At 33.1% G+C, this 24,780-nt stretch overlaps 1 protein-coding gene across 1 annotated transcript in view; it reads left to right on the forward strand.

The window, feature by feature from the left end:
- The window catches only part of LMBRD1 (LMBR1 domain containing 1), a 97,042-nt gene extending 74,644 nt beyond the window's left edge, over positions 1-22,398 (forward strand). The window contains exons 13-16 of the mRNA XM_081036141.1: positions 1,322-1,471; positions 3,159-3,237; positions 21,611-21,702; positions 21,837-22,398. Of these exons, the coding sequence (XP_080892267.1) occupies positions 1,322-1,471; positions 3,159-3,237; positions 21,611-21,702; positions 21,837-21,953 (438 nt within the window). The 3' untranslated portion in view covers positions 21,954-22,398. The remainder of the gene's footprint in view (positions 1-1,321; positions 1,472-3,158; positions 3,238-21,610; positions 21,703-21,836) is intronic.
- Positions 22,399-24,780: the final 2,382 nt, after the last annotated feature.

Genomic DNA, 24,780 nt, shown 5'->3' on the forward strand with positions numbered 1-24,780 from the left:
GGTCTTTCCTACTAGGAGTCAAAGTTCACTATATATGATTGGAAAAAGGGTTATTTTCTTCTTACACTCATTGTGAGATAAAGTAAGAATTTTAAAATGAAGCTGTATAGGTAGAGACTACTTCCAGCTGTGAGTAAACGAAAATTCATTTAAATAGTGGCTTGAACTAATGAATGACTTTTCGCTATGAAAAAAAAAAACCCCACAAAACCTACCATTGCTTTACTAGCTCAAAAGTGGCAAGTACAATATCTCCATAAATCCTTTTGGATTCTCCCTCGTTATTGTAATTTGTCTGCTGCACCTCCAATTATCCTGTCCATGTTCTACAAGGCAAAAGTAGATAGGAGGAAGGGATGACACCTATATCAATAAAGCAAGACTTTCCCAGAAATCCCCAGCAGACTTCAACTTTCCTTTCGAAGTTTAATATTTTATCACTGCTAGTCACTAATAGGTGTAAGGGAAGCTGGGAAATGTAAACTTTTAGGTGATCCTATCATCATCTCATCCAGAACTGGAGTTCTGTTACTCTATATTGTACTACAATCTAGTAATGAAATAGATAGGTGATATTTTAGTCGCTAAAAGTGTGCTCTGACATTGAAATGAAGCAAGTCACCTGGTTCATTGTATTTGTTAGCATATGTTTAAGTTTCCCTCTGTCTTTTTGTAGTACAGATACATACAAAAATATCTATAGATTATCATAAATTATTATAATCTAGATTTTATGGCAGAGTACATGAGGATATCATGACTATTGCACAGAAATGAGTATGAAAGTGACATGTCTATTCTTGTGCGGTAATATAAAACCAGATATGTTACTATTAACTTGTAATCAATAACTTAATTAAACTTGTAGTTTAAACTAATTCCTATAGTCTTTAGGTAGAATTAGAAGTAGTTCACAGTTCTTAGCTGTATGAACTTTTAACAGATGTTATTATAAATTTAGAAGGTTTGTCTGGAAACAGATCATATGAATACTGATACATTCTCTAGGTCCTGAGTTTTTAATGGATCATTTATAGGATCCTTTGGATATAGATGCTTTACCATGATTTTAAAATAAACAAATTTAAACCTAAAAGCTTTGCAGAGAGAAAATAGTCTTTATCATTCTTATAACTATTTGGTATGATTAAGAATTCTTAGTATTTATTTTGAAAAAAATCAATACTTAGTATTCATTTTTTTGAAAAAAAAAAGAGGTTGATTGAACTGTGTTCATTACCCCTAACATGTGAGCAGGACTTAGTGCCTCACAAGTAAAACATATTGCTGAAATGTTGTTACTGTCTTTTTTTTCTTCCAGTTATATAAAATCAGAAGAGGTAGAACTAGGCCCCAGGCACTCTTATTTCTCTGCATGATACTTCTGCTCATTGTCCTTCACACTAGCTACATGATTTATAGTCTTGCTCCCCAGTACGTTATGTATGGAAGCCAAAATTACTTAATAGAGGTAAGTGCAAAATGTAAAACTTCATTGTTTTAATATTTTAAAGATACTGATATTTAAAAGCAACTTTTAATTTGTGAAGACTGGCATAAGATATTAGCTCATCAGATTAAATTTAATATTGCTAAAACTGGTTTTTCATTCCATTTTTGAGCATATTTATATTTGTTTCACACAAGTTCTTTTTTAAAATAACACAATTTCATTATAATAGTTCCTTAAATGGTTCCTGTGGTACTGAGCTACTGAGCTTTATCTCAGCACTTTATTAAAACTCATAATACTGTGTTTCCCTGAAAATAAGACCTTGCCGGACAATCAGCTCTAATGAGTCTTTTGGAGCAAAAACTAATATAAGACTCGTTCTTATTTTACTATAAGAATGGGTCTTACATAATATAATACAAGACCGGGTAATATAATATAATATAATATAAATAATATAATATAAATAATAATATAATTAATATAATACCAGGTCTAATATAACATAACATAACATAACATAACATAACATAACATAACATAACATAACATAACATAACAAGACTGGGTCTTGTATTAATTTTTGCTGCAAAAGACACATTAGAGCTGATTGTCCCGCTAGGTCTTATTTTCGGGGAAACATGGTATTTCTTCTAAAATAATATTTTAAGTATTTTTAATAATATGGCTCCCCAAACTGTTTTGGTCAGCAAAGTATATCTGCTCATCAGTACTATGAGTTCCACAGGAGATACTTCATAAATATTTTATTTGTGAGTAAGTGAGCTTTCTTTTAACATGATGACTATCTTCTTATCTGTAACTGATTTCTAAATGTTGACCTTTGAAAAGCCAACTGTGGTTCCGACTTGTAATTGGACAGCTAATTTGGGTTTTTTTTGACAATTTTTAAATATTTTGACCATATCTGATTCAACCTTTTGTTTAGTTTGTTTCCTTTTCCTAAAATAGCTTTTGCTCTACTTCCTAACAATTCAAATCAAATCCATGTTTCATGACCTGTTCAAGCATTGCTTTAATAGAGTCTTCATTATTGACCTAGTCTGCCCAGATCACTTCTTTTTTATCTGGTACTTGTTCCATTCTTTCTTAACTTTATCATGTAATTAGGAACAAAACTCATGTAACTGTCACATCAAACCCTCAATCAATACGATCCATAATGTTGCTAAGTGTTGAAAAGTTAGTTCACTGAAAAACGTTATGTGGGTAGAACAAAGATAAGATAAGGCATGAACAATGATGAAGGTACATGAGTAACCTGGGTTTGGGAAACACAGTACCAGAATATCACCTGAATCATATTTCTCACTTCTTATACCTTTTTATTCTCTTTTTGCCTCATCCCTTGTGCCTAGTTCACTAGGTCATGCTTATTAACCATTCATTCTATGAATGAATGAATAAGATCATGTTTTGCATGGACAAAAGATAATCTTTTCTTGTTCCACTGTGGAAAAATAAGTTGACTCTTTCTCTGGGAAGAAGCTCTATTGTTCAACACAAGACCTAAAGATTGTTGCAAAACAGCCCTCATGTTAAATTTATCTTAAAATTTACCTTTTAGAATATTAGTTAGCTATAATTTAATAGAAAACAGATTATAAAGTTCTTAATGTGATTACTTTCAAATCAAAATATGATTTTTTAATATTTACTTTTTAACCATATTTTTATTTTTCAGAGCAATATAACTTATGATTACCGTAAAGGCAATTCAACCCCTTCTGTGCCAAAGAGATGTGATGCAGATGCACCTGAAGGTAAAGCAACTCTTACTGTCTTAGAATTCATAACTCTATAAGAAAGGAATTGTCTTGCATTTTGCTGTGTTAATCATTTGATGCATTTGTTTTAATATGTGGTAGTAAAGGAACTTTTAGCAAGAAGACATTGGAAAGTCCATTCAGTAGAATTTCTTCGTGATATAATATTTTCATTAGGGAAAGGACCATTATAAATTAGTTACTTAGGAAATAACATGAAATAAATTAATCACATTTACTAGTATAATTAAAAGTCACTCTTAAATGACTTGTTTTTTTCTTGAAAACTTCATGAGAGTTTTGGAGGAATCTGCAATTCTTAGGACCAAGACCAAAAGTACCTGTGACCTAGAACTACTTTTAATTCATCCAAATCTAATCAATTCAGTTAATAACAATAATGTGAATGATAGTAGTAACTTTTAAAAGCATATAATTGTGTTCCAGGCACTATGCTAATAAGTACTTTATGCATATTCTGATAAAACTCTGTGATCCTGTGCTCTTAACATTTGTGTATTTTTAGAGAATTACTTTTCCCCCTATTTTCTGGGCATTAAGGTGTTTTTATTTTCTTAGAACATTATACTATTCTGTCCTGATTAAGGATTCCAGATTCATTCTTTCAAAATTTGCAATTTTTTCTATTCCTGCCTTCAAAATGCTTTTATTTCAGGGTAAAGTAAATGTCAAATATAGTACATTTCTTCATAAATCATTCATGGTTATCATTATGAAAAAGATAAATTCTGGTTTTGTTTTTTTAGCAGGGCCAACTATAGAATTTAGTGGAGTAACAGGAATAGGTACATAATACAGGGATAGCCCAGAGCAAGAAGTGATTAACTATACCTGGAAAAGATGATTGTGGAGTGATAGTCAAAAGGAAAGGCTTTAGAAAAGGGATACCAGAGCAGTATTTCAAGGTTAAAGAAGAATGTGTCAGGTGTGTGCATCAGTAGAAGGCTGTGCTAGGCAGAGGGACAGAATGCACAAATACAGTGACCTTAAATTATATGGGTATGTGTTCAAGAGAATTTAAGGCACTGTTATTGTTTTGTTTTGGTTTGTTTTAATTATGGGGGTAGTGTTTTGGAGAGAGGGAGGAAAAGAGATTGTGGAATTAGGAGTCTGATCACAAAAGGTCTTGGAAAGTAAGTAAAAGGCCAGTAAAGAGTTTTAAACAGTAAAGTAAAAGTTATGATCTGATTTATTTTTTAAATAAACTTAATTATAACAGTTATATAGAGAATGGATTTGAGAAATTGAGACCAGAGCAAAGCAGTCAGTTGGGAAAGGTTGCCAGGAGAAGCTATTTACAGTAATCCAAGAGATACTGAAAGCCTGAACTAAACAGTGGTCATGAGGGTATGAAATGAAGAAAGAAATATAGGGGGTTAATTTAAAGAATCTTATTGCTTGGATCCAGAGCAGTGTGGCGAGGGAAGTAGAAGATTCTAGAATGGCCCTTCAGTTACTCAGTAATTTGGTAAATTTTGGTATCACCAATCTGAGGCAAAAATTCAGCCTAACTTTAAGGAAAATGTAAGAAATGATTAGTTGATTTGAGATGTCTCAGGGATTCAGGTGGAGATTTCATAGGTAGTTGGATGTATAAGGAATTCGGAGGGTAGAGAGTGAGAAGAGGTTGGAGACTAGAACTTTGAGGAAAATCATTATCTAAAGGCAAAGCAGATAAAAAAGGTACAGAGAAAAGGACTGAAAAGAATTGAGAAAAATCTTAATGATGGAAATAACTAGTTGCATGGAATAAAAAGGAATATAAAGCAGCGGCTGAGTTTACATTAGCCGTCATGTAATTCTTAATGGAGATTGAGGGAGATTCTAAGTCTCAGTTTGCTGTAAATTGTAAGTTTGGGTTATCTGCTGAGAATTAAATGGGCCATAGGACATAAAATTGAAGAAAGTGGCAGAAGTTTTTGATAGGCTATGAAGGTGAATAGAATAGGGATCTGACTGCACATAAATTAGTGAGAGATAAATATATCAAGGGTCATAGATGAAGTTATCAATTTGTGTTTTTGCTAAATAAATCTGGACAACTGACATGATTCTTTTCCATCAGTGCTTAGGTTATCTGGGGAAGGTGATTGAAGGATTGAAGTAGGATAGAAAGCAAAGGACAAGTTGAGAGGTAGAGAATAAAATGACTGATCACAGAGTCCAAGATGCATAGGGAAGTAGGAAAGAAACTGAAACTGGGAGAAAAGAATAAAATCGAGATGAGATGGGAAAACACGTATGTTAGGGATACCTCTTTTTGCCTGGAGAAATAACAGTAAAATGTTTCTAGTATAAATAAATATGACTTGATTTCTCAATTCTATTTTTTGACGAGTAGATGTTTTACTTTAAAATGTATACACACACACATCACAAATAAGGTTGATAGTTGAAATGCTTTGGCTGTTCTTTTTAGCTAAATGCAAATAGATTGAAAAATTACTATTGAGTTGATTTACAGATTCTGTTTCTTAAATTTTTATAGTAGTATTGAAACTTTAGAAAACAAAACAAAACAAAACAAAACAAATAGGAGCAAATCAAGATTTGGACTGATAAACAAGGATTTAAAATGCCTCTATGTTGCTGAACTGAGTGAATTTGTTTATTATAGATCAGTGAGCTTTGGTTAAATGATACACTTGACCATAACTGTTTTATGAATCAGTCTAATCTAATTTATGTCATTTGAAATGTTACTTTGCAGTACAAAAACATACCCTTTAGATTTGTGGATTTCGTTTATTTTTCCCACCTTTTTCTGTTTTCTTGGTAATCTCCAAATGTTAAATTTAATAGTGCATACTTGGAAGAGAATGGTAGAATTATGATCATTGAATTTGGAAAGGCAGGGTAGATTTTTTTAAGAGAATATTTAAATCTAATGATAGCGAAACATGAAGAAGCAAATTAGGGCATGAGATTTGACACATGGGGTGGGGATGGGGTGGAATGTATGGTGATGGATTGGTATGGCAGTAATCATTTAAACACGAAGTAGGAAATCTCAGCATGCAGGGAAAAAAATCAACAGTATTATTTGTGATGTTTAGGTGGGAACATTTGATGACTACAGTACATGTTTGTATAAGTACCTCATAAGGCATTTGATAGCACCTTTGTTACATGTCTATTGCAAGTAACAGAACTTTGGAGGGTGATTTTTAGATTTAGAAACAAAAATTATAATTTACAGTTTTATATTTTAAATTATTTTTGAAAAATGTTAAAGCAACAATTTCTATATATACATGTATATATATATATATATAAATATATATGATAGGTTTTAAGTACATTTTAGTGACTTATTAAGTAACATTGTGTTCATATAGGGGTGCTCTGACATTTATTAAACAGAAAATGTTACTTGAAGCTGTAATATTAAGTTTACATAATATTTAAGATTGAAAAGAAAGTCATTCATCTAAAAATAGTTTAGGTTCTTTGTGTTTAAAATATTACTTAAGGAATAGGACAGTTTAGCATATTTATAAAGAATGCTTCATACTATGTTTATAATGTTCTCTTAAAATCACAACATTATTTTGACAGGCGATACAGTTTATACATTCAAAGCGAGTCAACTGAGAATATTAGAAATCAAGTTTTAAATTTATATGGCATTGTAGCAAAAGGACCTTTACATTCCTGGTTTTATATTCTTTAATTGCCACTTAATCTAATTAGCATTAATGCATAATTTATGTATTAATGTAAATAAAATAGTTTAATATACTAGATTTTTAAAGTACCATAACTATACATAAATATTTGAGTCAAAATAGGAAGAGGGAAGATCAGTATTCTTTAATGGACAAACATGATAGATGTTGTACTGGGATAGTATTAGAGTACAGGATAGTATTAGAGTACAGATAGTATGAAGAGAAAATTTCAGAAGAAACACATACACAGTCCATACCTTCAAAAAGCATACAGCCTAATGGATTTGGATATTAAAATAAATAGTTGTAATACAAGGAAAAGTAAATATCAAACAATATTGTAATTATAAACAAAATGTGGTGGGAAGGCAAAAGGGGATAATGATTTATTCTGCTCAGGGGGTAGTGTAACATTTCAGCTGGGCCAAAAGCATAAGTTAAATCTAAACAAACAAACAAATAAAACTGGAGGATATTCCAAGCAGAGAAGAAACCTGCATCAGTAAGACATAAAGACATAAATATATTTGACGTTTTATAGTAACCATAAATTGTGGCAGAAGCAATCACATCCACAAGAAACTGTAACCACAGACTAGCTCTTTGCAGATTTGCCTTCCAAATACACATAACCAGAGTGAATTTGTTTTTTTGGGATCTCAGACTGGTAGTGCTGTAGGCACATGGCCCAAGTAAATATAAAAAAATGTTCAGTAGAGGAATATACCTTAATTCTAGGCTTCAAATTCCCACAAAGGAGCATAGATATCAGAGTCAAATATTCAGGTACACAAGGAAACAAAGCACCACGAAAGAGAGCTAGCAGAAATAGCGAAATCAGAAAGAGACTTGCAAAGACCTGATATAGGAATTATCAGCATGGATTTTAGAACAGCTAACTAAGAGAAAGAATATGGCCAGATCAATATTGACAAGGAACAACAAAATACTAAAGAATGAATGAATGAAATTCTAGCAGATTTGTAAATAAACCAAACACAATATTTAGAAATGAACATAGAATAATTGAAATTAACCTCAGTTTAGGAAACTACAGATTAAAGTCACAATGACATCTCTCCACAGATTATTAGTTGTAAGAGGAAAAGTAGTATGTATCTTAGCTATATATCAGGGAAACAAGGCAACATCTGCACCACGTGAACAAAATTAACATCATTGAGGGGCAGTGCACCAGGTGCCTCAAGATACCACATCCTGAGAAAAATGGATAACATGAATCAAATCATGAATTAATATCAGACAAACCCAAATTGACAATTGACAAACAGGGTTAAAGTAACTGTCTTGTATACTTCAAAAATGTCAATGTCGGGGCGGCCTATTAGCTCAGTTGGTTAGAGTGCAATGCTCTTAACAACAAGGTTGCCGGTTCAATCCCCACTTGGGCCACAGTGAGCTGCGCCCTCCACAACTAGATTGAAACTACTTGACTTGGAACTGATGAGTCCTGGAAAAAACACACTTAAAAAAAAAATGTCAATGTCATAAAAGACAAAAGGGCTGAGGAACTGTTATAGATTAAAAATATAAAGAGACTAATATCCAAATGGAATACATGATCCTGGATTGGATCCTGTACTGGAGAATAAAAATACTATAAAGAATATACTGCGATGAATGACAAAGTTGGAATATGGACTGTGGAGTAAATTTTTAAAAATGTATTATCAATATTAAAATTCCTGTATTTAATTCCAATTATGTAAGAGCAATGTTAAGAGGTTAAGTCACACAAAGAAATGGAAAGACATTCCATGCTCATGGATTGGAAGAATCAACATAGTTAAAATGGCTATATTACCCAAAGCAATATACAGATTCAATGCAATCTCCATCAAAATCCCAATGGCATTTTTTAAAGAAATAGAACAAAAAATTGTCAGATTTATTTGGAACCGCAAAAGACCCCGAATAACCAAAGCAATCTTAAGAAAAAAGAACAGTGCTGGAGGTATCACACTGCCTGACTTTAGCTTGTACTACAGGGCTACAATAATCAAAACAGCATGGTATTGGCAGAAAAACAGACACATAGACCAATGGAATAGAATTGAGAACCCAGAAATAAAACCCCATAAATATGGACAGGTAATTTTTGACAAAGAAGCTAAAAACGTACAATGGAGGAAAGACAGCCTCTTTAATAAATGGTGCTGGGAGAATTGGATAGCCACGTGTAAAAGAATGAAACTGGACTGTTATTTGTCACCATGTACCAAAATTAATTCAAAATGGATCAAAGACTTAAGCATAAGACCTGACACAATAAACTGCATAGAAGAAAACATAGGTACTAAACTTATGGACCTTGGGTTCAAAGAGCATTTTATGAATTTGACTCCAATGGCAATGGAAGTAAAAGCTAAAATAAACAAATGGGACTATATGAAACTTAAAAGTTTCTGCACAGCAAAAGAAACAATCGACAAAATAAAGAGGCAACCGACTGAATGGGAGAAGATTTTTGCAAACAGTTCCTCCGATAAGGGTCTAATATCCAAAATATATAAGAAACTCATGAAACTCAGCAACAACAAAACAAACAACCCAATTGAAAAATGGGCAGAGGACCTGAAGAGACATTTCTCCAAAGAGGACTTACAAATGGCAAATAGACATATGAAAAAATGCTCAACATCACTAATCATCAGAGAAATGCAAATGAAAACCACAATGAGATATCACCTCACCCCAGTCAGAATGGCTATCATCAACAAGACAAATAGCAACAAGTGTTGGAGAGGCTGTGGCGAAAAAGGAACACTCATACACTGTTGGTGGGAATGCAGACTGGTGCAGCCATTATGGAAGGCAGTGTGGAGGCTCCTCAAAAAATTACAAATAGAATTACCATATGACCCAGCAATCCCTCTCCTGGGTATCTACCCAAAGAATTTGAAATCATTTATACATAAAGACATGTGTGCTCCAATGTTCATTGCAGCTTTGTTTACGGTGGCCAAGACATGGAAACAACCAAAATGTCCTTCGATAGATGAATGGATAAAAAAGTTGTGGTATATGTACACAATGGAATACTATTCGGCGTTAAGGAAAGATGATATAGGAACATTTGTGACAACATGGATGGATCTTGAGAGTATAATGCTAAGCGAAATAAGTCAGACAGAAAAAGCAGAGAACCCTATGATTTCACTGATATGTGGTATATAAACCAAACACAAGACAAACAAATGAGAAACAAAAACTCATAGACACAGACAATAGTTTAGTGGTTACCAGAGGATAAGGGGGGTGGGGGGAGGGAGATGAGGGTAAGGGGGATCAAATATATGGTGATGGAAGGAGAACTGACTCTGGGTGGTGAACACACAATGGGATTTATAAATGATGTAATACAGTATTGTACACCTGAAATTATATAATTTCATTAACAATTGTCACCCCAATAAAAAAAAAAAGAGGTTAAGTCACGTAATATGTGGTTCAGAAGACGTAAATGTGTATGTATATATCGAGAGAATGTTAAAAGAGAAAAAAACCAAAACACATGAGAACCGTTGGATACCACCAAATGGCTACTATTTGGCTAATGGCCACCCTTAAAAACTGACAGTACCAAGTACAGGCCAAGGTATGGAACTACTAAAGATAACCATTTCTAATTATCATTTGGGGGGTATTATACATCATATGATTTGCATAATTATACATTATTTATATACTTTAAAAATTTACATGTACATGTTCTTTTTCCCAAGCTCTATACCTTTAAATTTATATCCACGGTGGTGTAACATGATATATTTTGCCCTACAGAATGACAACATATTTTGAATATAAAAATTAGTGAATACAATGCTATTTCTTAATTCCCTAAAATATTTAGATTAAAAGGTATAACGTTTTTATGAAAGGCAGTTAATCTTATTTTTAATCTTGAATCTGCTACAAAATATTTCATCTCTTGTTTTCCCTTCACTTCTGGTATAAATATCTAGCATCAAATAAATCTTGATTTAGTTATAGACATATTCAATCATGTAAAAAGAGTCATTCTTTGACTAGATTTACAGAATCTGTTTCTTTTGAGGCCCTATGCAGGACACTTTATATCCACAAAGAATATATTTAAAACTTTTCAGAATCAAGCCTCTTTAAAGCACACAGTACTTTAAAACTAGCTGAAGAATTTTTTTTAATATTTTTAAATAAAGAACCCACCAATTTAAATGCAAAGATGGAATTTTACATTTGGTGATATAATCCAACATTCTTAAACAATTGATGATTTTTCTATAAATCTTTCACCTATTTTTAATAATAGATCACTTTGTACATTTTCTCAGGTGAAGCTTTTGCTTTGAAAGCTATGAGCTGAAACAGGCGGATTTTCTGATCAGAGTAGTTTCTAATGATGGTGTCAGCAGACTTGCCTTTTAACAGTTTGTAATAGGCTCTCTAAAGTCTAAACCGTTCCCAAATGCTGATCAATAAATTTGAGAAGTGTTTTAATCCCATAAAATGTGGAGAACTGACACCACATAATGCTGCTAATTTTCAGCAATTCTAGATGTAGACATTCCCCTGTCTCCATGTTAAGTAAAACTGAGAACAAACAGAAATTTATCTACTTATGCGAGGAAATATTTACTCCTGACTATGAAACAACTGAAATAGCTTACTTATCAGGATTACTTGCTCAAGACTTCTCATTTCATTGTCCATCAATCCAAAACTTGTATCATAAATTAAGCCCAATTGTAAACAGTTTCTCACCTTGAAAGATCTTGATTAAAGTGATCCAGCACACCCCAACCCCATAAACCTTGTAAATATTCCATCTTTCCTTTTTTGTTCTTTCTCACTGTGGTTAGTCTAATAAACTTAACTTTACTAGGTTATTGAGGTTTCCTAGTGGTGTTTTGGAGAATTGACAGTTAACAGTAAATTAGCCTAATCATGCTGAACAAGGGGGATTTAATAATTTAATCAAGAAATTCAGAATCTTAAATTTCTGTTCTTATTTTATATATGTGTGTGTGTGTGTGTGTGTGTGTGTGTGTGTGTATAATCCCATAAAACGTGGAGAACTGACATTTTAACAGTTTGTAATAGGCTCTCTATTACCTTACATATATATACATATATATATATATACATACATACATATGTATATGTATGTATGTATATATATATATACAGACATATATATATATACCATATGATGGTAGGTGAAAATATAATATCTCATTTTTTATCCCTTTGTGCATAAACAGTCTGAAAGTCTGGCTGTATCAGGGAAATGAAATTTGGAGTAAAGACAAGTATAAATATTTACTCTATTTTTTGTTAATGAATAGCTTTTATTGCATAATTAAATGAAAAAAAAACTGGTAAGCCTTTTTAAGGATGAAAACAATTAGAGACAAGATAGTAGCATGCATCTTCCAAGGAGATACTGATTTTAGAGAGGACTTTTTTCCTTCTAGTTTGTTGAAAAGTAGGAGTGGAGGATAGTTACCGAGACTGAAAAAATTTGAATTCTTAAATTCTTGTTATCATATTTTTCCTAGAATATGGACTGTTTGTTTCTACTTCATTTTCTGAGGTTCCAGGAAATTTTATTTAGAAGTGTAGGTAACTAAGCAATGTTGCTGAAGCACTTACATTATCACTAACAATGAAAACAGGGATTTTTTTTTTTTTTTAACTTGCCTACCCATACTTTGGCCTATAAGGAAAAAAAAAAGTGTTTTGTAGGAGCAGCCTACTTCTGTTTAAAACCAGTGTTTTATTGCAGTAGTTGACACTTTATGTTTGATTTATACAGTTATAAATAAAATGTTTGTTTTAATGAAATCTAATTTTAACAGGCTGAAAATTAAGCTGGTCAAGGAATTTAATTAGAAACTAAGCCTGAAGGGATGGGGTTAAAAAGAGACAATGATGCTTTGTGATGACAGTATTTGTTAATGTCTCCTGTGGTACTATATGCCCAAGTGGATGGTCCATAAGTATAATTTGAAAGGAAAATGGTACTGTACTCATACTGTTTTGTTCAAAAGACGGGCTTGAATATGGACTACCATTTTAAGACCTCCTACCCCATATTAAATGAAGCTAATAATTTTAGGTTTCTGGAATTTTGTAATAAGAGGTTCCAATTCTGAAGAATACACATCGTTTTTTCCCCCTCAAACTCAAGCACGTGAAGCAGTGGCCTTTAAAAAATACTATATGGTCTTTTGTTTTATAGTCTGCAAATTTGGGGGTGGGGATGAGAAAGTTAAAGCTAGATTTAGTCTATAAGATGAAGATAAATCAACTGTATTAGATTGTGATAATTTTATTTAGAAAGTTATCCTGTTTGAGTAATACAACGGTAAGTAATGGTTGCATTGACAGTGCTTGAATTGTAATAGCCATTTAAAAGATACTGACATACATTTTTAGTAATACTGAGAATCACAGTCCTTAGAATCTTGCAATTCAAAGATAAACTTAATAAATGTCTTAATTTCCAGGAGTCCACATGATCATTTAATTTTACTTATCTATTATTTCTGTGCCTTCTCATTTAACAAATGTTTTTTGGTGTTCCCTACATGTCAGGCACTATTCTAGGTACTAGTGATACAGCAGCGAACAAAACCGTCCAATATTCCATTCCCCACGTAGTTTACTTAGTAGAAGGAGAAAGATAAGTATGTCAGGTAGTAAGTGTTGTGGAAAAAAAACAAAGTGCCGAAGGAGGGTAAATGTTGCCCAGAAGGAGGGATAGTTTGAAATTTGAAGGAGAGTAGAAAGGAAATTCTTACTGAGAAGCTGACATTTGAGCAAAACGACCTTAAGGAATTTAGGAGGAAAGGCAGAGACCTGTGTGGGAAAGCATTCCAGATCGAAGTAACAGCAAGTGCGGAGAGGGAGTCTACTGGAGTAGGTAGAGGAACAGTAAACAGTCAAGTTTAAGCACTTCAGCTTTTACTTTCAGATTGCAAGCATCTGGAAGATCCTGAGCAGAATCACGTGATTTGACTTAATGTTCTCAGGGGACCACTTTGACTACTATGTTACGTAGAGACCAGGGGTTGGCACACTTTTTCTGAAAGGACCAGATAGTAAATATGTTATTTTTCCGTGGGGCATGCAGTTGTCTCTCACACTGTTCCAACCTGCCATTGCCACACAAAAGCTGCAATAGCCAACACATTGTAGATGGCTCTGGCCTTGTTCCAGTAAAACTTACAAAAGCAAGTGATGGGTTCAATTTACCCTTTTGGATTATAGCCTGCCAACCCCTGAGACAGACCATAATAAACCAAGGGCAAAGGCAAGTTGACAGGAGGCTTTTGCAGTAATCCTGGGGAGAGCTTATAATAGTGGTGGAAGTGGAAAGAGGTAGTCAGATTCTGGATATAGTTTGAAGGTCGAACCAAATGATGTACTGAGGAGTCTAGAATAGAGAATGAGAGAGAAAGGAGTCAGAGGTGATGCCTATCTATGTTTAAGACTTTTAATTAGAAAATGTTGCTTAATTTTTTATATTCTACTATTCTACTTTTGGTAATATCTAGACTAATTGTCTTTAAAATCTATTTAAAGCTATTAAGGTTTATATATATATAAAGTTATATATATATATAATATATATATATAACTTTTTTTTTTTTTTTTTTTTACTTTGAGCCTGTTTGTTTTGTTCTTGGTATTCCTTCATAAATTGAGAACTAATAAGATAACCTAATAACTTCTCAGTCCCACCATTGGTCCTTGCACATTTTCTCAGTAAGTTTCCCTTATGGCATGTGTGTCATAATGTGGTATGTAGGGTTAGGACATTACCTCATGGTCAAGGATGAAAGCATAATAGCCTGTTAGCTATCTGTGGGTAGCTCTGAAACTCATCAATCCTGTGAAAATAATATATAGAGCCTTGCCTTATTTTGGTAATGTGTTTATAAAAGTGTTTAAAATGTGTAATTCTTGGGGAGGACAGCACAAACTATTAGATAAGGACTTTGGACTGTATTTACCGACTTCACTATTTCTTATATTATTAACTACTGTTCAAAGCACAGATCTCTTCATTCACTCTTTCTCCACACCTAATTAGCTAAGGATGCTGTGTCTGTTGTCATAATGACCCTCACACCTCATCTGAATTACATCTCACATGAATTGGTGTGTCTTCTACCTAGTGCTCCACTCTTAATCCACACTACACAGTGGTATTCAATTAATTTTTCTGAAGCAGTGGTTATCAAACTGTTGCATGCATCAGAATCACTTGGAAGGCTTGTTAAAAAGATTGCAGAATTTTTGATTCGGTGGATCTGAAGTGTGACTGGAATTTTCTGATGGTTGTCATCTGGGAAGCACACCATGGAAAACCATGGTTGTAAAGTACTCTGATAATGTCATTCCTCCAACAGAAACCTTAAGTGTACCCCCCCCCATCATCTGATTAATTCCGTGTAGGATTAAATATTGCTATTTAACCCATCCTACACATTTATAGCTTTTTTTCATACACATTCTGAACAATGGCTATCTTTTCCACCTTGCTTTACAACTGTTTGTTCTTGAAATGGCACAGCATTTCTACCCCTTTCCTCCTATTTTCATCAATCAGAATCCTGACCATCCTACTAAGTTTATGTCAAACCTGACCCTCTTTTGAACCTTCAAACATATATACAGTCTCTTTTTTCATTTGAATTCCCATAGCATTTATACTTCTTATTTTACCTTACTCTGTTTTAATTTATAGTCATTTATATATCTTTATCCTATTCTTTTATAGGGATATAAGATCGTTGAGGATAAAAAAATACATATGTTTATCTGTGTCCCTCAAATAACATTTGTACATTAAACGATGTTTTGTTTTGTTTTTTAATTTGTTTTTTTCTTTCTCCTTTTGAAAAACTTATTAAAGTAACATAAGCTATTAATATATCTAATATTTTGTAGCTTCTTGCTCACTTTATTTGTGGGATGAAGCCCATCTTACTTATTTTTAAGTACCTACTGGCTTCCTTTTCTTATTTGGATAAATTGCTTTCTAGTTCTGCTGCTCAGCTATAATGCTATAATTTCTCTTCATTGGGCTTCTTATGCATTGTAAACCATATCTTCTTCACTCTTGATTTCTTCCACCAAGCCCCTAGTTTTACTAGAGTAAAAAACAAAACAAAACAAAACAAAACAAAACAAAAAAAACCCACAAAGGAATGCTTGTATGAAATACATATCTGACAAGTCTTCATTTATCTGTAACGTATTTTGTTCTCATAATTGATACAATTGGTGAGTAGTTTGATTGTTCTTAGAATCTATGTGAGAAATAATTTCCTTTACAACTGTAACGGTATTGCTATTGCGTTATCTGTCTTCCATTTTTAACTGTTGAGAAATCTAATGCCAGTCTGTATCTGCTTTTGAAGCTAACTTATAATTTTCTCTTTTCTCCATTTTCCCTTTGGGAAGCTGTTGTTCACTAGAAACATGTTATGAGGACAGTTACCTTTGTAACTCCTTTTTAAAAGTTTTATGTAATACAAATGTAATTAGGAGCATTCTTTCTTAAAGGAGCAATACATATTTTAGCACCTTTGAGACACCTTGAATTTACTTAAGTGTAATCAGAGCTCAACACAAATTATACTGGTTCTTAAAAATATTCACTGTAAAACTCATTCTTTAGTGCAGAAAAATCTGGCAAGTGCCATATTTATTAGCCTGATACAGTTGGGCAATTCATAAAATATAATAAAACAATTTCCATGGTTTTTGATATTCACCAATTCATTACCCAGCTACCCCACTGAGTTTAACAAAACATCAATTTAACTGTATACCATTTGTTAAATTTTAAAATAAATATATAACTTTGGTTTTTATGACACATATTAATTTTTTTTGCCTTCTGTTTTCTTACTTGGATGTATGTATGTTGCTAGTTGCTTAAGCTTTTATGTGTATATATTTTATATGCTATAAATCCATTTGACAGTAAAACAATGATTAACTGAGATTTTACTTCTAAATACCTGTCAGATCCAATCTTGCTTTATATGTTGACAGCTCATGTTTTCATTTGGATTGTCTCCTGACTTGGTGAATCTCCTTCTACTCTCAGTTCCCACTGCCAATCTAAACTCACTCATGTAATTTCCTTTCTTAAAACCATGTAATAAATAATTTCTAATTATGTCACAATAAAGTCCAAGTTCCTTAGCCTGTATACAATTAAGATTTATATGTCTATTATAAATATTCAGTAGTAGCAAGACTCGAATCAGAAATCAGAGTTAGCGTAATCATGGACAACCATGAGAAATGCAGTGGTATTGTAAATAGTCCAATCTTCTACCTGTTTGTCACTAATCAAACAAAATGTTTGCTTTACACTTCATCCGCCATGGCACATGCGTTTTCTTAAATGCCCTCTGTGGTATATGCGTATGCAATATAAGGATTCCTTTTATAAATAAAGCACAAATATGTAGTGTGATTCTAAACTGATTTCAAGTGAAGCTATAACATGATGATGACTTAATTGTGGCTTAAGTCAAAACTGTGTTATTTTTTAAAATATTTTTAAAGTAGAAGGTGCTATTTATCATATCAATAACCAAAATTGTCTTAGTGGCAGTCAGTGTACATCAACCATGACATACACGTAGTCTAAAGTGAAAAAGGAAATACGTAAAATCTATCAGGTATGTTTATAAAGTCTGCTATTCCACGAAAAACAATGGTCTAATTACATTTCCATTATTTACCTACTTAGATGGAGAGTGAGGAGATAGAGTGACAGCAGGATTCAGAAGTCTTTGATTTTGTTCATGTGCTCCAGATGCCCTTTGTACGCTCTTAAAATTTATATCTTTTTTGTATGGCTACCTTGTCATCGGAAAAGAAAATTTGTATGAGTCCCTATTTTTGGTTTTTCATTGTTAACATTACTTTTTAGTTTAATTGGAGCTTTTATATGTCGTTTTGAGGAGCAGCAGTCAGAAGCCTCCTGAACAGTTGTGATTTTAAAACACAATCCCTAAATGAAACATCCAGCAACTTAAATTTACTTTGAAGGTCAAACCAAGCTTAAAATGCTTATTTATAATTTTTATGCTAACTGTAGAAAAACATCTATAGATCTCATGGATATGTGTGATTCAGGTGAGCACCTGGAAGATGGCAGATGGTGAGGAGAAGAGCCCCCCTCCATTTATTCAGTGTGTAATTATCGCTGGGATATAAAAATATGCATGGGGCTTATTAACCAAAATTCTTCTGTGGACATGTGCCACTTTATATAAATATATGTACATATAAAGATAACTATAAAGAGCTGTTACGTACTCATTGCGTCTTTGGATTTGTGGTCTAGTGTCATTTTTCAACAACAGAGCCAAACAAAATAATTTTACCTTTTTATCTTATTTTAGAAGGCTTGTATCAAATCTGCAACCTTTGAAAATGGTAAACATATAAAACAGTGTGATAGGAAAAATATTTAAGATATGTTTTGTGTGTCAGGCAAAAGAATCAGTGGGTATAAGCCAATTTAAAATGTCACTGAGTGGTTTATTAGACCTCTGGGGAGGATGATTTGATTTTACATGCTTCTACTAGCTCAGCCTCTGTTTTGTAATCCCTGTTCTGGCCCGGAAATTGCTAATTCAGCCAAGTTCTGACTCCCAAAATATCTTTAAGTATGGAAATGAGTAATAAAACTTACTTTTAAAGTTTAGAGCATTGAGAAGTTTGAATGACTTTCAGATAGGTTTATATTTGTACAGTGTATCTCATGTAATACTAAAGCCGTGGAAAATGCTGTTCTTGTTTTTAAAATAATTGTGAACAGGCATTTTAGCATAAGTCCAAGCCTGCCCATCTCTTCATTTTTGAACATTCACATTGGTTATTTTTATTTAAAGGTATATAACTATCAGGTGCCCTGTTACTAAATTACATACTTTTGAATTTCACCAAATCCATTTATATCCATTTTAACTATAGAGACAGGAAAATAATGAAAAGAGTAGATGATGCTAATGCCTAACCATTTATTTTCCATACTACTATTTATTGGACGCATACTTTTAAAATCTTAAGATTAGTTGCTTTTCTTGCTACCATTTGAGCAGCTCTTGAGAACTGTATTTTTTTTTATCATTGGTTCAGTTATACCTTGAAAATGAAAAAAGAAAATTAATATTAACTGTCACTTTGCATGGGGATTTTGATTTACAGTCAGCCCTCCATATTCATGGGTTTTACATCTACAGATTCAACAACCGTGGGTCGAAAATATTTGAGAAAAGAAAAAATTCCAGAAAGTTCTAAAAAGCAAAGCTTGTACTTGCCAGGCAATGAGCACTACACTGAATCCATGCCAATGCAGTGATATATACACATACCCTTCTGTAATCTATGTGCAAATGTAGGTGATATGCAAATATTGTGCGATTTTTTTATAACAGACTTGAGCATCCCAGATTTTGGTATCAAAGGGGTCCTGGAACCAATCCTCCATGTTTACTGAGGGACGACTGTACTTAATTTAGTCTTTAGAACGACCCTGTAAGGAAATATGATAATATCCTTATTTTATAATAACAGAGTTTCAACAGTTTCGATTTGCCCATTCACATGGCAAACAAGTACTCAAATCATATTTGATACTAAGTCTATCAAACACCAGAGTCTGGGCTCTTCATTTACCATGCTGGACATTTTAATTACACTTTAATTTTCAAAACATATTCATGTGACTTGTTTTGACATTCTTGAAATCTTGACAGATTTTAGTCAAAAGAAATTAGAAAATATATTATTTAGCAATATGATTTTAAAATAAAATACACTTTTTAAAAAATTTGGTTTACTTCAACAATCATTGGATATGAATGCCGGGTGCTCTAATAGGTTCTTTGGAATACTCAGGCTAGTCTAACTAGAAAAATGACAAATTGAATATATTACTATGAAGAAAGTTCTAAAATGGAGGTGAGAATAAAATGTTGTGGGAGCAGAGTAAATGACTAATGAATTTCCTGTCTAGGAGTCTCCTGTGCTAGGCTGAACTCCCAGTGCCTAGTGTAAAGCTATAACCTGGGGTGTAATAACTACAGGACGGAAGGGAAGCATTTGGTCAGCCAGTGCTGCTTGGAGCCTTTTTGATTTTGCTTAGGGAGCTTTGAATATTCCTTGTAGACTTCTCTGTTGAGAAAGAGAGCAAAGAATATAGGTCAGCATTAGATGTGTATTCTATATGCTCCTTGCTTATGACTAGAAGAGGTTTCTTCTCTATTAACTCCATGTTTTCCTGCCAGGAAAAGAGACTGGTTTGTACAGTTTGGTATTGAGCATTAGAAGTAAATGTTGAAGTACAGTAGAAGGGGTAAGAGTAGATAAGATTTAGATTATATAAATATTTACATAACATACCTAAAGCTTTATATAACAGGTCTTATATTTCGATAACATAAAACCTAATACCACGTTTCAGAAAACCACGTGACATAATTTTAGATCCCTGGTGTAGTAAACTGGATTACAAAATTCCCAGCTCCATTTTATGTTTTAAGAGAAAATAACACTTATTTATTGAAGCTGCAAGAGAGTTCATAAAATTAGAAATCAAGCGTGCATTTTTCTTAATCAGTAATAGGATGTGATATGGGTCTCCTAATTGAGTGTAGAATTTTTTGCCACTATCCATTTTGGATAAAAATATGCAGAAATCGTAATCGTTTGTAATTAATAGACTGAAAATAAGTTACTTTGTAAGATACTGATTTTCTTCTGTAATGCATAAAGACCCTTTGAAATTTGTGAGTTTGGAATCCTATATTAGCTGCAGCATATATAATTTTTCAATCAAATTATATTGTGCTGCCCAGACCTTTCTGAATGGTTTTAATAATCAAGTATGTCCTTAGACATCATTTACAAGATATATGTCAAGATATAAAGAGGACTTTGTAACCTAATAGAAATAATGTATACTTTGGATGAAACTAGTATGGGGTCTGACACAAATATCAAATAACGAGCCTGCCACATTTTTTTGGAAGGAGAACAGTATATGATTTATTTTTAATTCAAGCTGTAATGCTACCTCAAGTTCAAATAGTAAGCATATCAATAAATAATGATATTTATATTCTTAAGAAGCAGCAGGCGTCTTTTCAAAAGCATTGTTACAAAGATAAAAAAAAGCTCAGAAACCTTCTCAACTTTGAGCTGTCCTGAGAATTGGATTCTTAGGAAAATGCAGCTTAACATTAGCCACATCTGATTACTTCGTTTTTGTTTAGTGTTCATCTGGAAAACTTGATCTGTTTTGTTTATTTTAAAACATGTCTGACACTCCTGGTTAAAATGTCCTTCTAGTTTAAATAAATTGAACTAGTCAGTATAAATTTTTTTATACTTAAGAGTCATGATTAAATTGGTGGCATTCATTTTTAAAAATACGCCATATTAGTTGGTAATCTAAACTATAGTTAGGTGATTGAAAGAATGGGCTTTTGAAGACAGAGCTTGATTTCAGTCCTAATTTCTAACACTGATTGACTGACTTTGGTAATTAGTTTTGATAACTTTTTAGGTATAGAGTTAATAGTCCGTTTCAAGAGAGAAATTATCTCACAATAGTTTTTTCTTTGCTTTAATAGATCAGTGTACTGTTACCCGGACATACCTATTTCTTCACAAGTTCTGGTTCTTTAGTGCTGCATACTATTTTGGTAACTGGGCCTTTCTTGGGGTAAGTATGTAAATCCCAGGGGTGATTTGACCCTTCGTGGTCTGTTTTTATCACAGAAATGCCATTGGATTTTAAATTCATTACTTTCTGTAAGATTTTAGATTTGAGAAATAATATATAATTTAATTTTGCAGGTATTTTTGATTGGATTAATTGTATCCTGTTGTAAAGGGAAGAAATCAGTGATTGAAGGAATCGATGAAGATGATTCAGACATAAGTGATGATGAGCCCTCTGTCTATTCCATTTGACAGCCTCCTGCCTTAAAGTTTTTATAAAGCTCACTGAAATATCTCATGCATTTTTAAAGTTTTAAACTTCATTAGGATGAATGGAGTAGCTTTCATCAAAAATGGGAGCATGACTATTAAAAAAAAGTGTATTTTCTATGTTTTCTGAAGTAACATTATTGTATCACAGATTAATATTTAAAATTGCTGTAATACTATGTAAATATAAAACTACCGGCTTTGTGAGAGAATGTTTGTGGAAAATTTTCTTCTCTAGTGTATATTAGTGTTGAATTGATTAAAAATCTTCCAGAATTAATATTTCATTTTGTCACTTTTTAAAAACATAAATCGCTTGTATCTGTGCCTTGGATCTCTAGAGTAATGTAGAATTTTACAGTGTCTATATCTGATTGTATAAAAATAATATTCTCAATAAAGCTGATGAATAAATGTTACTGCCCTATACATCTTGTTTTCTATTTTCCACATTAAATCATTAGTGCCATTCAAATAGATTTCATGGACCGATTTCTAGCTACCATGGCACTTCAAGATGTGTTATATTATTCAGATATTAATCCATATCTGAATATGGATATCTTACTACCTCTATAGTACTTAAGGCATATACGTAGTTGTAGGTAGCTAACCTCAAAATTTGTATTCCACCCTAAATAGGAGTATTGTCAAGGATAATTAATCTTGAAAACAATCAGTTTAAGGTATATGCCTTCATATTTTGGCTTTACCTATTTTTTGTATTCTAAAGATTTAGAATTTGCAAAAGGTACAAGGAAAGCTGTATAGTATCAACAGGATAGTGAGAAATATCACAAATGATATCCTAGTTTACTAACATAAGTAATTTAGACCTCGTAAAAAGTGCATGTCATGATCCTTGAAATAAAATATCACTAAGTTTTTAAAAAAGACTTAGGAATTAACAACCATGTCCCACTTCATTCTTCTCTCCCTTAAGTTTTGTGCCACATTGCTCTGTTCTGCCTCTGTGTCTGTCTACATATACCTTCACAGCCTTCATTGTTGGCTTCTCCATGTGCCCTTTACTGCTATTTACCAAGATTACCTTCTCTTCTGTTCTGTTCTAAGTTTTCTTTCTGGACAATCTCATATACCCTTGGTTCTCATCTATATTATTCTTTCCTAAGTTCTAAATTTTGACTTACCTATTAACTAGAAATTACTACTTCAGTTACCAACATGTTGAAAATTTAACTCCTCATTTTTCTGGAGTACCATTTTTCTGGGCATACCAGGCCTCCTGTATTTGTTTTTCGACAAATGGCACCAGCACATACTGAATTGCCTAAACCAAAAATCAAACAGACCTCCTTATGTCCTGTGTATACCTGATTCATCAACCGGTCAGGTCATGTTGATTTCTATTTCTTAACTATCCTTCCGTTTGTCCCCTCTTCTCCATTCTTACTGCCACTCACTTTGTTATGGACCAAATGGTGTCCCCCAGAATTCTTATGTTGATGTCCAAACTCCCCAGTAATGGAGAATATGACTACATTTGAGACAGGGCTGTTAAAGAGGTAATTAAGGTAATATGAGGCAATTAGATGGGGCCCTAATATGACCATATGAAGAGGAAGAGACATCAGAGAAAAGACCATGTGAGGACACTTAACGAGGCCATCGACAAGCCAAGGAGAGAGCCTTCTGGAAAATCCAGCCCTGCCAGCACCTTGATCCTGGACTTGCAGCCTTCAGAACTGTGAGAAAACAAATGTCGGTGGTTTAAGCCACCCAATTTGTGGTATTTTGTTATGGCAGCCCAATCAGACTAAGCCGCACTGGTTCTTGAACTTCCTCACTGGACTTTCTGCCAATTCCCGACTCCTTTCACTCTCTCCTGGACAATGAAAATACAAATCAGATTATTTTATTTGTTTGCGGTGCAAAGTTTTCAGTTACTTTAGAATGATGTCTACATAAGCCACCACATAATGTATAAGGTCTTTCTGGTGTGTGTGTTACCTGTCCAGTTTTCTCTGCCATCCTCACCCTTACTATTATCCAAATGGCTATGATTCCTCACATCCCACTCTGTTGAACTGTTCCTTCTATCTATGATGCTCTTCCTTTTCTTTTGTCCTCTAAGAAAATCTTTATTCTTCAGATCTCGACCTTGACGTTGTCTCCTCACATACCCCGCCCCAAGTCTCCGAGGCAGAGTTAGGTGCTGTCTTTTCCTACTCAGATGGCGTCCTGTGCAGTGTGTTGTCATTCACTGCTTTCATGTCTGCAAGGCCGTGAATATACGTTTGTTTCTTCACCTTTATCCTGATGCCTAGAATAGCTTCTTGCTTGTGGAAGGCCCTCAGTTGACAATTGAATTTGTTAGAAGCTTAAAGTCTGAATCTGTGGTTTAAGCCTATATAAACTGCCTTAAGGGGTATGTATATTTAGCCTGTTTTAAGATTTATTTTGCTACCTAGATGCTTAGAAGTATTACTATATTCATCTTGTATACTACATGTACATTTCATGACTTCTAGGAATGGTTTGTTTTTGTCAGACCAACTTCTTAGGTTTTTATTTTGCTAGTTTTGTTTTTTTAAATATATATGTTTCTTTTTACATTTTAAACATTTGCTTCCTGCCTATTTAAAAGTTAACTAAAAGTTAACTTTTATTCTAGCCAAGTCTTTTTTTCCCCTCCCAGTCATAGGGAATGGCTTTAACTTTGTATTTTCATGAAGCTGATTTAAGTGTTGTGACTTGCACTAATGAACAGCATATATCCTTTGAAGTCTTCTGAAAATGCCTAATTTAGAGATCATCCAGGTGATGGCTTTCTGAAAGGTCAAGGCCC

This window comes from Rhinolophus hipposideros, assembly GCF_964194185.1.
Source record: "Rhinolophus hipposideros genome assembly, chromosome: 3".
Taxonomy (NCBI): Eukaryota; Metazoa; Chordata; class Mammalia; order Chiroptera; family Rhinolophidae; genus Rhinolophus; species Rhinolophus hipposideros.